This window comes from Canis aureus, chromosome 27, assembly GCF_053574225.1.
Source record: "Canis aureus isolate CA01 chromosome 27, VMU_Caureus_v.1.0, whole genome shotgun sequence".
Taxonomy (NCBI): domain Eukaryota; kingdom Metazoa; phylum Chordata; class Mammalia; order Carnivora; family Canidae; genus Canis; species Canis aureus.
This window is the reverse complement of record NC_135637.1, coordinates 37,372,645-37,387,714: the sequence shown is the minus strand read 5'-3', so window position 1 is coordinate 37,387,714 and position 15,070 is coordinate 37,372,645. Positions and strand designations below refer to the sequence as shown.

At 58.7% G+C, this 15,070-nt stretch overlaps 1 protein-coding gene across 1 annotated transcript; it reads left to right on the top strand.

Moving 5' to 3' along the window:
• Positions 1-30: 30 nt before the first annotated feature.
• Positions 31-14,713, top strand: LIPM (lipase family member M). Its single transcript, XM_077874815.1, has 9 exons — positions 31-382; positions 2,312-2,429; positions 5,598-5,796; positions 6,523-6,632; positions 8,463-8,599; positions 9,777-9,923; positions 10,621-10,692; positions 11,774-11,845; positions 14,270-14,713. The coding sequence occupies exons 1-9, from the start codon at positions 236-238 to the stop codon at positions 14,558-14,560; spliced, it is 1,293 nt and encodes a 430-aa protein (XP_077730941.1). The 5' UTR covers positions 31-235; the 3' UTR covers positions 14,561-14,713.
• The last annotated feature ends 357 nt before the right edge of the window (positions 14,714-15,070 follow it).

Here is a 15,070-nt window from a genome sequence, read left to right as displayed (position 1 = left end):
CAAGTCCCACACACCTGCAAGGCGAGGGCTGGTGACGACGGGTGATGTGAGTGGTGGGAGGGGCCCGATGGCATTGGGACATCCTGGGCCATGTTTCCACTGAATTTGCCTCTGAATTCGGGGGCAGGAACCGTAGGTGGAACACAGGGGACACGGGTTTCAAAGCTGCAGATCCTTCCGGCATCGGGATCAGCCGTTACGCTGCCAGGCACAGAATCCATGCAGACGTCGGATCATGCCGAAGATCCTGTCGAGAGTGTGGACCGCCTCACCCAGGACGGGGATGTGGCTTCTGATCCTGGTGGCGTATCTGTTCCAGAGGAACGTGAATTCGGGACGTCTGCCGACCAAAGCTGTGGATCCGGAGGCGTTCATGAATATCGTAAGTTGGGTTTTTTTTTTTTTTTTTTTTTTCCGTGTCTGGAGGGAAACGAAGTGGTTCGCGTGCCCACTCTTGCACCCGGGCATCATCTGCTTTAGTGCATTAGTATCCCGTCCCTGCGACGCGGTGGCGGTTTTCGCTCGCCGGGCGGTGATGCGCTAACCTGGGGACGGGCCAGCCTTTGTTGTCCTTGAACAGAGTCAGTGAACCCGGGTGAGTGACCTCATCCCTTTGCCCCGAGCGGAGCGCGATCGAACTTTTTCTTGGCTTCTTAGGTTCATTCCAGGAGCAGAGAAATCCCATCTTGGGCCACACCCAGCTCTGGCATTTCCACTTCCTTGGGGATTTTTGTTCCTTTTCTGCCTGCTCTCATCCCGCCCTTCTTCTCGCCAGGACACCTGCTTCTAGGAGCGTCCTGTGCCATTCTAACCGGGGTTTCGTTCCGCCTCCCGGACCGGGTACCCCGTAGACTGGCAACGGGGGGACCTGGAGCCTCGCGTGAGCACGACTCACGGACGATGCGCTAACCTTCTCGCTCGCCCCGACTTTCTGGCTTACTCTCAAGTTCTTGAGCTGAGTTTAGGGTCGCCCACCCTATCGTGTGACTCGCCCCCTAGGAGACACGGAGACTGAGAGCTGTCGAGGCTCGGCCCCGTCGGTACGTAGGGTGGTCCCCATTTTGGGGATCCAGGGGTATAAGCAACCTAAGGGAGGCCGCAGCCCGGCAGGCGGCGGAGCCACGACTTCAGCCCGGGCCTGCCCGAGCACGTAGCCCATAATCGCAGCCCTCCCGGGGGAGGGGAGGCTGCCGGCCCGCGGATCCCACACACATTCCTCTGCCTTATTGCACAGAGGCAATCTGTCTAGCCGGTCTCCCCGAACCTCGCCCTGGGTGTGCCTCGCAGGGTGCTCTCGGGGCTTTAGAGGGGGAACCGAGTCAGGGATTCAGGAAAGCGGCTCTAAAAAAAAAAAAAAAAAAAAGGCTTCTCCAGCTGAAGTCTGCAAACCTATAGGACTTACCCAAGAGCATGCGGGGGGTTCTTAATTACAGTCGTCCCAATGCTCCCTGACGACCTACTGTGTGCCGGGGGACCCGGTGGGTGTTACCGTGCATCATCTCTCCACGTTCCTTGCGAGAACCCCTAACGTGCAGGTGACTAGGCTGAGGAATGGGGACAGGTTTGCTAATTGTCTCAAGGTTGCCCAACTGGTTTGCGTAATAGCCTTAGAACCAGGATTAGAATTCGAGCTGGGGGACCTCGGGGGCCTTTCTGTTCCCTTAAGAGCCACAGACCCGAGGGCCGAAAAGAGCCATAGGGAACGCATGACCTACAGTTTCTCATAAGCTGTCCTGGGCAGGATGCCCCACTGGCTGCGTCACAACGACCCGGGCCCTCGCCCCGAACCGAGCTGGGACCCTCTACGTGTACGTGTCCCCGGGGAATCCCGGCACGCACCCCCGCTCCGGCACCCGCACTCGGGCCGACCGGTTCTGGAACATTACAGCGAATCGGACTTTCCAAAGGAGCCCGTGGAAATGCAAGTGCTGGGTCCCGTCCTCAGAGTCCCCAGCTCGAGGCTGGCGTGGAAGCCAACAGGCGCCCGAGGGACGCTGACCCTCCCGGTCCAGGGCCCACACTTAGGGAACCGTTGCTCTAGCCCGGTCTCCACATTACATTTTTACATTTTATTTGTTTATTCATGAGACCCAGAGAGAGAGAGAGAGAGGCAGAGATCCAGGCAGAGGGAGAAGCAGGCTCCCTGCGGGGACCCGACGCGGGACTCGATCCCGGGACCCCGGGGTCACACCCTGGGCCGACGGCAGACGCTCCACCGCGGAGCCCCCCGGGCGTCCCAGTTTGCTGCTTTTGGGTCATGGAGCGCGCGGCCACACAGCCCTGAATTCAAAAGACGCTGCTTTTCCCTCAGAGTGAGATCATCCGACACCAAGGCTATCCCTGCGAGGAGTACGAAGTCGTCACGGAAGACGGGTACATCCTTTCTGTTAACCGAATTCCTCAAGGCCTGGCGCAACCTAGGGACGCAGGTACGGTTCACCCCGGGCACCCCACGTGCCCACCGGTCGGTAGTGAGGATCCCCTCGTGACCTGAGTGTGCGCACGGGGTCTGGGTTCTTGTGACAGACTGCGGCCCGTTGCTTGGGCCGGAAGGCAGCTTCGCTCCCTCCTCCACCCCATCATCACCGCCCCGGTGGGCCCCGATATCCTCAATGATCTCAAAGAAACATAGGGTTTGCTTAAAAAAAAAAAAAAAAAAAAAAGACCTTCAGGAAAGGTCCATTTCCTGATGCCTTCTAGGCCTTAACCCATTCCCCAAACCCCTCTCATGTGGATAATCTGGAACGACCAGGGACGGTCTCTTGAACAGACCACGCTGATCCCTGCTAACGAAGAAGGAGAGCTCCAGCGCGGCGCCCGGGCCCACCCCGCAGACCCCGTAGCCCCAGCCAAATACCCCGCATACCCCGTAGCCCCAGCCAACACCCCGCGTACCCCGTAGCCCCATCAACACCCTACGTACCCCGTAGCCCCAGCCAACACCCCGCGTACCCCGTAGCCCCAGCCAAATACCCCGCGTACCCCGTAGCCCCATCAACACCCCGCATACCCCGTAGCCCCAGCCAAATACCCCGCGTACCCCGTAGCCCCATCAACACCCCGCGTACCCCGTAGCCCCAGCCAAATACCCCGCGTACCCCGTAGCCCCAGCCAACACCCCGCATACCCCGTAGCCCCAGCCAACACCCTGCGTACCCCGTAGCCCCATCAACACCCTGCGTACCCCGTAGCCCCATCAACACCCCGCGTACCCCGTAGCCCCAGCCAAATATCCCGCGTACCCCGTAGCCCCAGCCAACACCCCACATACCCCGTAGCCCCAGCCAACACCCTGCGTACCCCGTAGCCCCAGCCAAATAGCCCTTTAAGTATTTGAGGCCTTGCCCAGCGCTTCACTGGAGTGTTTTAAGAATCAAGCAGTAGGTGTGCATTTTTTATTTTTGATACATTCCTTCAATACATAGAATCCCATTTTTTCGGTTTATGGGGTTTTCAGCTATTGCCGGCTTAAAAAAATTCATGGTCGTCACCAGTGAGCCTGTGCTCTGTGCCTTTGGGTGCTGTGGGTCTGCGTGGAAGGCAGCAGCTGCGCCGTGTCATGAGGACACCCGTAGGGCCCTCTGGACGCCAGCTACGGTGCCGCGGGCTCTATCCGCATCCGTCTCATTTAACTTTCACAATAACCTGGAGAAACTGCCGCTCACGGAGCTTGGGCAACCTGTCCGGGAGCCCAGGCCGGCACTTTGCTGGAAGGTTGTGAAACCTGCAGAGACCTGCCCGCCACCCTGACCCATTTCTTAACTGGGACCGGAGCAGGTCGGGCGGATGCTGTGGTCTTCGGGGCCAACAAGCTGCAGGGTTCTTTTGTATTCCAATTTGCCCATTTGCAGCTTTTTTGAAAACCGACTTTAAAAAAAAAAATTATGTATCTATTCACGAGAGAGAGAGGCAGAGACCCAGGCAGAGGGAGAAGCAGAGGGAGCCTGACGTGGGACTCGATCCTGGGACCCCGGGGTCACGCCCTGAGCCGAAGGCAGACGCTCCACCACGGAGCCATCAGGTGTCCCGAAAACCGGATTTTTTAAATACCAGCTGCCCAGCTGCCCTTGGTGTCCTGCATGTGGAGCATGAGCCAACCTCAGTGCATTCGGACGCACGGTTCTCGCCATGGGGTCCTGCACCCTGGCCTGGGCCTCGTGCGGGTGCTCTCCATCGCGCTTTCCCTGAGCACCCCTTTGAAAACAGCAGCTCCGTGCCCCCGGGTGGGGTCTGGCCCCGTGTCCTCGTTCCTTCCCCGAGCACGTGCCACCCGCTAGGACACACGCGTGCTGGCTCATTGGCTGTCTCCCCCGATCAGAAGGTAACCGCCCCGGGAGCCGGGATCTTCTCTATTTCGTGGAAGGCCGTACAGCCAGCGCCTAAAAGCGTGCCGAGCACACGCAGGCGCCCATACGTGTGCGTGGGGTGGGTGAGTGAGTGGGTCCTGCACAAGCACACGGGAGCCTGCAGCTGCAGAGGGAACGTTCGCTGAGCTCCAGCTGCCGGGAGGTGAGCAAGCACAGCTCCCGGGGGCACCGAGCGGCGCCCCGGCTAGGGCCCCCGCAGCCCCATTCCCAGGCGGAGCTTCTCCGCTCACATCCTGCTAACCTCCCCCAACTGGTCACCCCGGTTTCGGGGTTTGGGAGCTGGGGGGACCGTCCCTGGGTTGGGTCCGGTTGGGGAAGGACAGTCCCCTCTGGAGGCGGGTGTTGCTTCTGCAGCTTGCAGGGGCCTCCGGGGGGGAAGCTCTGGGGACCCGGCCTGTGCACCCCCTTAGAGAGAAGGTCGTTCTCCTGTGTCCTCGCGGCACGTCCCCGGGAGTAGGGAATTGGGTCATGAGCGCCGAGCCGCGCGTGTGCCCGTCCCGCGCCCCCTGTGTGCCTGACTTCCTGGCGCTTTCCACCTGGATGCTGGGAAGGAGGCCGGCGGCAGGGGGCGGGGGCGGGGGGGGGGGTACGTCCCAGGTTCCCCAGGCCGCGGGGTGGGGACACCGCAGAGGCATAGCCGGGCCCTCGCCGCGTGGCGTCGTGAAGCCCGCTGCGGCCCGCCCCACGGTTGCCGCCCTTCTACCCGGGCGCTCTTAATGCTCACGGGGCGGCGGCGGGGGTGATTTATCGTTACCAGTATTTATTCTGAGCCTCAAATTTTCTCATACTTGGAGTGTGGGGGCTCCTCCCAGCTGCCTTGTCACTCTTTTTGACATGAAGGGTCGTCGTTAAACCATCCCACCCTCGGCATAGACACACACACACGCACGGGCACCTTTGTCCTCTAACACAACCACGCGTACGTTGACCATCGTGCAACATATTATATTCATGGTTACATGAGCGCCCTGATGGCTGGGACATGGCGCGTCCTGGGCACCGTCACCTCTGCTCCCTGCGCACTGTTTTACTTAATCCTAATGAAAATCCTGTTTTTTCTGTTGAGGAAATCAAGACACAGAGAGGTCAAGCGAGCAACTAACACAGTCGATACAGCAAGCCGCTCAATCCACAGGCAAACACGGGCGTGTTGGGCCCCAGAGCTTGCAGGCTCAAGGGGGGCCAGGAAGATGGAGGCCACGCCTCCCAGCTGAAGTCTCTTGCACGCAGGGCCCCGGCCGGTGGTGTTGCTGCAGCACGGCCTGCTGGGGGACGCCAGCAACTGGATCTCCAACCTGCCCAACAACAGCCTGGGCTTCATCCTGGCCGACGCCGGTTTTGACGTGTGGCTGGGGAACAGCAGGGGCAACACCTGGTCCCGGAAGCACAAGACCCTCTCCATAGACCAAGATGAGTTCTGGGCTTTCAGGTACAGCACGGTCCTGAGAGTGGAGGCGGACGCGGGGTCGAATCTGGCCTCTCGCACTCAGATGATTCACTTCGGTCGGGTCGCCAACACCCCACCGGGATCTCCCCGATTGCTTTAGTTAGTGAGCGACTCTTTAGGGGAGGACTGGAGACAACGGAAGAAGGGGTCTGGCTAATAGGACGACAGTGGTGGTTGGGGTCAGGGCTCGAGACAAGGTGCGGACCCGGGACTAACTCCCCTCGGGTACTGAGCGGACTGTTACCCCCAGAAAGAGCCGCCGTCAGGCAACCTTAGAGACATCAGGGAAACCGTTCGGCCCCAGGGACTTAATGCGGCTGATCCGTATGTCACGGTCGGTCTGCAAAAGGGTTTTAATGACCTTTTGGCATTTAACCCGCTCCTTATCCACAGCCGCACAGGGAGGCCCCCAAGGCATGTCGGGCCCTTCCCGTGGGATGATCTGCAGGGCCGGGTGGGGTTCCGCTGGGGCTCAGTAGGGCACCCCCGGGGCGGCGGGTCACGTGACACCGTCTGCAGAAAACCGCCGTGTGCAGAGAGTGCTAAGGGTGCACGGGCCCAGCGGCGCCGTGTGTCGCGTGTGAGGGCCCCGGGAGCACAGCCGCAAGCCAGTGGGGCACACTCAGGGCCTGTTTGTAACCCCCGGGGGGCTGCTTTCGTTGTTTCTGACTCTAATTTTTCACGTGACTTTGTCTTTTCCCCTTGTAGTTATGATGAGATGGCTAGGTTTGATCTTCCTGCAGTCATAAACTTTATTTTGCAGAAAAGCGGCCAGGAAAAGATCTATTACGTCGGCTATTCACAGGGCACCACCATGGGTAGGTTCCCGGGGGGCAGGTGCAGGGTCAGGGGTGCGGGCGGGGGCGACGGCGGGGCCTGGGGCCTGGCACCCACCTTCCCTTGGCCCCGGCCCTGCCCGGCCCGCTGGCCCTGAGGACTGGAAGCGGGGGATGCGGGAAGGGCCGGGATGCTGGAGGCGACGGCTGGGGCGGGGGGGGGGTTAGGTGACATGTGGCTCCTCCACCTGCAAGGTGAACCCCTGAGCGAAGCACCCGTGGACAAGGCAGGAGCAGAGCGGCCCGGTGCGCTCCACGGGCCTCAAGCCAACCCGGCGGGGGAGTCCCGGGTATGGGATTCCGGGAAGCCAGGCGGGCACGCGCCCCCTGGAACTCAGGGCAGCCGATCAGTGCGCTGGTTTACTTCCTTATTTAAAATATATTTTTTAATTTAAAGTCAACTAATCCCCATATAATGTATTACTGGTGCCCGAGGTAGAGGGCGGTGAGCCGAACCCCCGGTGCGCCCTCCCTCCTGTCCGTGGCCCAGCTACCCCGTCCCCCCGCCTGTCCCCCCGCCCCCAGTGCTCTCCGACTTTCCCATTTCCTCTCCGGGGTTTTCCACACCCTGAGCCGGCTCTGGTGGCCTCCCGCCTCACCACGCACTTCCAGGAAAACGGGTACTAAGGCCTGGGCTGCCCCGAGGTCCGGGGGCCAGTGGGACTGTCTTTTCTCTACACTCACACTGTCCAGCTTGACATCGAGACAAAGGTGCAATGACGGAGCCAAAGGCTGCTTCGAGATGGGGAAGGGGGCAAAAGCTCCAGGATCCCTCTGGCCGTCGGCCACGCGGCCGCTTCCCGGCAGGACTTGAACGCGCTTTGCTGGGAGAGGTTCGCTCGAGTCCTCAAAGCTGACATCCGAGGGCAGCTCTCATAGGGTCGCAGGCCAGCGGGAATATGGTCTGACGGAGCCCCGGCCCATCCTCCCGACGGCACACCTGCGTGTGGCTGCCAACCTGACCACACGGAGGGGAGAGTGGAGACACAAACACCCCCTCTCCTCCCGCAACCGGAGGAAGTCACGTGACCCAAGTTTCCGTCTCCAGGTTCCCCTCCCGCTCGGGCTGCAAACGTCAGCCTAGACGGAGATGCACGGACGGACGTAGAGCCCTTCAGAGACGGCGACCATGGCCGGGCGTCAAGCGATGGCCTTTTCCCGCCCCCCGCCCCGCCCCAGGGCTCCGTGGAGATGGTCCTTGGGCGGCGGTAGCTCAGAGACTCTCACGGGCCCAGAGGCCAGCCCGATTTAGCCAGGGTCCTAGACCTGGTCTAGCACAAAGATAAGCGTTGGGGCCCAGTTTCGTAGACGACTTGTCTATGGGATCACATCACAGGTGGGGTTCTTGGAAAGGTGGGCATCAGGGAGACCATCCTACCAGCCCCACACCCCCTGCGTCTCAGAACGTGCTTGTCGCCGACCAGCGAGGCGGCTGGGCTCTCCTCCCTTTCCTTCACTGCGGGGTAGAGATTTGTCAAAAACACCTCACGAGAGTTTGGGACTTCGATGAGGTGAGAGCCGTGACAGTCCCCTGAGGAGTGTCCGGGGCGCAGTTGCTTCTCCGTGTGCGTCTACGTACAGTCTGCACCGTTGGCCCCAATAGCTCGACCCCGTAATGCAAGCAGAACCTACTAGCTGGAGGGTACGTGCCAGGCGCCGTAGGGAGCGCCGAGGTGTTGGGGCTTACACGTTCCTAGGACACCTAAATCAGGAGCATGCGTCGTTACTGAAATAACTTGGTAAAAGTAAAATCAGCGTTTTACGGGTTCTCGGCTCTGCGATATCCACACTGACCTGTCTCTCCTCTCGTAGGCTTTATTGCTTTCTCCACCATGCCAGAACTGGCTCAGAAAGTCAAAATGTATTTTGCGTTAGCGCCCATAGCCACTGTTAAATATGCGAAAAGCCCTGGCACCAAGTTTTTGCTGCTCCCGGATATGATGATCAAGGTATGTGACTCCTCGGATAATTCCTTGTCTGCGTAGACGAGTCCTCCAACCCTATTTGCTAAGACTTAGAGTAGCTCAACTTAATGATTTTGGGGCTTAGAGTAGATCAACTTAATGATTTTGGGGCTTAGAGTAGCTCAACTTAATGATTTTGGGGCTTAGAGTAGATCAATTTAATGATTTTGGGGCTTAGAGTAGATCAACTTAATGATTTTGGGGCTTAGAGTAGATCAACTTAATGATTTTGGGGCTTAGAGTAGCTCAACCTAATGATTTTGGGGCTTAGAGTAGCTCAACCTAATGATTTTGGGGCTTAGAGTAGCTCAACTTAATGATTTTGGGGCTTAGAGTAGATCAACTTAATGATTTTGGGGCTTAGAGTAGCTCAACCTAATGATTTTGGGGCTTAGAGTAGCTCAACCTAATGATTTTGGGGCTTAGAGTAGCTCAACCTAACGATTTTGGGGCTTAGAGTAGCTCAACCTAACGATTTTGGGGCTTAGAGTAGCTCAACCTAACGATTTTGGGGCTTAGAGTAGCTCAACCTAACGATTTTGGGGCTTAGAGTAGCTCAACCTAACGATTTTGGGGCTTAGAGTAGCTCAACCTAACGATTTTGGGGCTTAGAGTAGCTCAACCTAACGATTTTGGGGCTTAGAGTAGCTCAACCTAACGATTTTGGGGCTTAGAGTAGCTCAACCTAACGATTTTGGGGCTTAGAGTAGCTCAACCTAACGATTTTGGGGCGTAGAGTAGCTCAACCTAACGATTTTGGGGCGTAGAGTAGCTCAACCTAATGATTTTGGGGCTTAGAGTAGCTCAACCTAATGATTTTGGGGCTTAGAGTAGCTCAACCTAATGATTTTGGGGCTTAGAGTAGCTCAACCTAATGATTTTGGGGTTTATGATGGTGCAAAAACGATACGCATCCAGTAGAAACCATACTTGAAATTTTGAATGTTGATCTTCTCCTGGGCCAGAGATATTGGGGCCGGACCTCTCCCGTGATGCTGGGCAGCCTCCGCAGTCCCCGGTTTCGACTTCATGATATTTCCAACTCATGACAGGTTTACAGGGGATGGAACTCTGTCGTCAACTGAAGAATATTAGACTAAATTGGATTCACGTCTTCCTGGCCATGATGTCATGACTACTCTTCCGCGTTATGTTTTTACAGGGACTGTTTGGTAAGAAAGAATTTCTGTACCAGACCAGATTCTTCAGACAGTTTGCTATTTACCTGTGTGGCCAGATGATTATCGATCAGATCTGTAGCAACGTCTTGCTGCTTATGGGAGGATTTAACACCAACAACATGAACATGGTAAGCGGGAGCCTAGTAAATGCTTCGTTTTCCAAAGCCAAGCGAGGAGTGACCGGTCTCACGTCCCGAGGGTGGGCGAGTGCCGTGAATACAGACCCAGTTCTAGAGCCTTCATCTTAATTATTCTAGCAAACTTTTTTTTTTAAGATTTTATTTATTTATTCATGAGAGGCCCAGAGAGAGAGGCAGGGACACAGGCAGAGGGAGACGCAGGCTCCCTGCGGGGAGCCTGACGTGGGGACTCGATCTCAGGACCCCGAAGTCACACCTGGGCTGACGGCAGACGCTCAACCTCTGTCCCTAGTAAAGTTTGCCTAAAGAGAATCTCTTCTCAGATGACAACAGAGATGCCCAGGAGCACATTCAGTGGCGTCTCTTATCCGTGCACATGTGTGTAGTACGGTTTGGTGAATCCTTGCGATCACTTCTTTTTAATAATAATTTATTTTTTATTGGTGTTCAATTTGCCAACATACAGAATAACACCCAGTGCTCATCCCGCCAAGTGCCCCCCTCAGTGCCCGTCACCCATTCACCCCCACCCCCCGCCCTCCTCCCCTTCCACCACCCCTAGTTCCTTTCCCAGAGTTAGGAGTCACTTAATGATGTTTCCATTTCTTAGCCTGACGCCCCGGAGGTGTCAGCGCACGTCTTGTGAGCTCTCGGACCCCCACCACCCACTCGTGTTTTGTTACAGAGCCGAGCAAATGTGTACGTCGCTCACACTCTTGCTGGAACATCTGTGCAAAATATCCTACACTGGAGCCAGGTAGGAATGCCCACCTTGTCGTCTCTCCGAGGGTCTTTGTGCATTTTGTCTGGAGCAAAGGATGTCCCTGGTGTTACTTCACAATTATTCCAAGACGGAACGGGATCTAGTCAATGCTGTCTCGACCGTGAATTCGATCTAGAACACGGAACCTTCTCAGGAGATGGGGGGAAGGGCTGGCCCCAGGAATCCTTGGGGGACCTTGAGTGAGTGACTTCAGATGGTCCAGGGAGACCTCTGTCTGCCTCGAGCCACCTCACGCGTGAGGTGAGGAGGAGGAAACGCAGGAGAGTGCGTTTTCACTCTTTTTGCGGTTCCTCCAGCAAAGGCAGGATCTAACTCATGGGAGCCCTTTGGCTGCAGGCCCCAGTGGCGAGGGTCCCATCGTCAGTCCCACGACCGTCTCTGGGGCCAGTGGGGCAGATCCCGGACCCCGTGGAATCCACTCAGGGGCAGTGGGTGCTGATGATGCTCTCGCGCGCGCAGGAGCACTGCCCCGATCCTGCTCACTGTAGGCGACACGGGGGAGTGACCGATTTGCTGTGGAAATAAGACACGTAAAGACGGAGCTTGAGCATGGTTGACCTCAGATGCTCACCTGCTACAACCACAGCTTTGTTGAAAAAAGCCGGGAAGGCCCCCAGTTCAAGCAGAGAGGTTTAACAACACTGAACTTAAACATCACGAACACCGGTCCTGTTTCTCTGGGGACTCAGAGCCCGGAGTCCCCCCAAGGCCGTGTGAGTGTGCGTGCGTGTGTAAGGAGTGCGGACAGGACGGAGACCTATGTTCAAAAGGGCGAAGAGTTCTGACTTGGGTTGGGTTTCCTCCCAGCGTCAGCCCCTGGCGCAGCTCGGGGGCCGCTCCTCACAGCCCGCGGGGGTCGGCGGGGCCCCGGGACCTGGTGGCCGGGGCTTCTCTGGGACCTTCTTGTGCCCCAGGGGCCCGCCTCTTGCCTTAGCTTCTTGAGGTTTGTCCTAACAGCGAGCGGAAGAGCGGCTCAGCTCTGCCCTCCGCTTCGGCTCACGACCCCCTACCCGGTGGTGCATTCGAAGGTCCCGTCCATGTGCTTTCCTTTCAGGCGGTGAATTCTGGGGAGCTCCGGGCATTTGACTGGGGGAGCGAAACCAAAAATCTGGAGAAAGGCAATCAGGTAAGAAAGTCAACGCATCGTTTTGAGGTGAATGAGGGGGACGTTGTAGTGACAGGTTTTTGTAGAGGAGGAAATAAAATACGAGTTCGGGCTTGATTGCATTTGAAACTAGAGAAGTTCGCAGCTCGGCCAAGAGGCTTCCTGCTTTCAGGACGGAGAGGACGACGCTCCAGGTGGGGGAGGTGGGTTCTAGGGAGAAAGACCCGGCGGCGAAGGGAAGGGAAGAGCATGGCCTGTGTGGTGGCTGGAGGGATCCAGGGGAGACGGCAGGGGTGAGGCACTACCGCTGTGGGGTCATGGACAGGCTGCTACCATTCCACTGTCCCCCAGGTCTTTATCCTTAAAAATCATTGGGTTACGGGCGCCTGGGTGGCTCAGTCAGTTGGGCGTCCAACTCTTGATCTCAGCTCAGGTCTTGATCGCAGGGTCATGAGTTCAAGCCCCACATTGGGCTCCTGCTGGATGTGGAGCTTATTTTAAATAATAATAATAATACTAATAATAATAATAATTTACTCAAAATTACTTAATTTATTTTATGCAAATATTTATTTATTCAAATTATTTAAAGATTATTATTATTATTATTATTATTGGACTAGACGATCCTTAAAAGTTCTGCCAATCACACTTTTAATGCATCTGTAATTTGCGAGTGAAAAATACGAAAAGTCATTACATCATCTAAGAAAATGCCCAGTCGATGCTCTGGAATCAAATGAACAGCTGCGGGGACTCAGAAACGGGCATCGTACTCCTCTGAGCAGAAGGTCCCGACTGGAGGTCGTTGTTAACTCGTGTGAGGCTGCAAACAGGTGCCCACCACACGGCCCTAAAGCCGGAGGGAGCCCAGTAGGTGGCCAGGGGCCAGCTCCTGAGAGTGTGGCTGCGGGACGTCCCCTCCCCACGGCAGCCTAGGCCGCAAAGCCCAGAACACGGGGCAGACGCGCCCAGATCAGCTGGATCCTCTGCCGCCTGCGTCACCCGGGTCCCCACGGGCAGCGCCCAGACCAGGAGGCTTGGCGCGGGCGTCCACTCCCTGGCATCAGGTCCTTGTTGGCTGGTCCCTAAAACGTGTCTTTGGAGGAAGCGATGCAGCCCCAGGACGGTCTTAAACCACCAGCGTCCGTGTGTCAGCTGCTGGAGCAAGCAGCTCGGGCAACGTAGGCCCCGGGGAAGGTCGGGGGGCGGCCGTCGGGCCCAGCACGCTCCAGGTGTCTGCAGGTGGGCCCCGAGGGGAGCGGGGGCACCGCTGGTCCCGGCCGAGCCAGGTCTCCCTCAGGCCGCGGGCCGCCGGCTCTCATCGGAGCTCCTCACCGCGTCCCCTTGGGTGCAGCCCCGGCCACACGGCCCCGGAGCTCAGGCACGTCTGGGCCGCTGGGTGCACGATCCGCACGAAGGCCTGCAAGTCGGGCCGGGCAGCTGGCAGGGGAGCGGAGGGCGGGCGGCGGGAAGTGCAAGGCCCCCCCAGGACCCCCCAGGCCCTCACAGGCCCCCCTGACCCACCTGGACCCCCCTGGGGCCCACTTGGCCCCCTCCAGGCCCCCGGGCTCCCCATGTCTCCTCCATGTCCCCCCCATGACCCCTAGGCCCTCCCAGGCCCCCCCAGGCCGCCCTCATGTTCCCCCAAGCTCTCCAAGACCCCCAGGCCTCTCCAGGCCTCTCCCAGGCCCTCCCAGACCCCTCTGGCAGCCCCATGTCCCCTCCAGGTCCCCCAGGTCCCCCAGACCCCTCCAGGCCACCCACAGACCCCGCAGACCTCCCCAGGCCCTCCTCCCAGGCCCTTCCAGACCCCTCAGATGCCCCCATGTCCCCCCCAGGCCCTCGCCCAGGGCCCCTGGGCCTCCCGTTACCCCCCCCCCAGGCCTCTCCCAGGCCCTCCAAAGCCCCCCAGGTGTGGACCTCCCCTTCCCTGAAACCACTGGGTTCCGGGGTGCTAGATGAGGGGTTTGGAGCGGGGGCTGCCCCGGGGGCCTTCCCTTCTCCTGCAGAGTCTGTGCGGAGACCCCGTGGCCCCCTCGGGGCTCCAGCCTCTGGCCTGTGTCCCGAGAACCTCTGTCCCTTGGGCCTCGTGAAGTTTGTGAAGTGTCCCTCTTGGGGTGCGCGTTTGTTCATGGGGGACGAAGGGAAATTCATGCTTAAGGCGGAGGGGACCCCTGACCCCGAGCTTTGTCCCTCACTTCCTCATGGCTGGGGTCCCCCCGTCGCAGGCGAGGCACCCGGGGCGAGCGGGACCCGCACGGAGGGGCTGAGCACACCCGGGGGCCACCCTCCCCGCCCCCCCCCCCCCCCGCCCGCGTGCCCGGGACCCTTCCCCGTCGCCCAGGCCGTATTTTTACTGTTTACTTGGAATATTAGTCGTTGGGCTTGGAACCCCGAGGGTGACCGTCAGAAACGCCAGCTACAACGATCCCTTTCTTCCAGCCGACGCCCGTGAGGTACAAAGTCAGGGACATGACGGTCCCCACCGCCATGTGGACGGGGGGCCAGGACTGGCTTTCCAACCCAGAGGACGTGAAGGCCCTGCTCTCCGAGGTGACCAATCTCATCTACCATAAGAACATTCCCGAATGGGCACATGTGGATTTCATCTGGGGCTTGGACGCGCCCCGGCGTCTGTACAGCGAGATCATACACCTGATGAGGCGGGACGACGCCAGCCTGTCCCCGGGCACATGCGCGGTCGGCCACGAGGTGGAGGCCGGCGAGTCCTAGGAGGCCGCAGGGCAGGGGCCGCAGGCGGGACTCGCGGGGCCCCCAGACCTGGGGGAAGCGGGGCGGACCGGCGCGGGCGGAGGACTTCCTGCCCTTGGCTCTAAAACTGGCATTTGCAATTTTTTCAGCTAATTAAAATACTCATTGGATGAACTTCATGGGTCCTTGCGTAAGGCCCGTCGGGGAGGGCGGGTCTCGCCTGGCGGGAGGCGGTAGCCAGGGCGCCCCACGGCCCCGGGTGCACCTGCAGCCTGCAGGTTTCTCCAGGTTTCTCCCCCACAAGCCAGAATTTTGAAACGGTCAAGTGAATAAGTGATTGGGACGGAGACGGAGGGCCTGAGTCTCTGGATTGCTGGAACCGTGACAGAATACGCTACGCATTTCCACCTGGTTGTCACAGAGACAGGAGCCTACCTCGGGGTGCTGGGCTGCTTTAGGGGAGGAGGGAGGAAGGAGGAGGGAGGAGGGAGGGAGGGGAGAGGGAGGGAGGAGGGAGGATAAAATATTCTG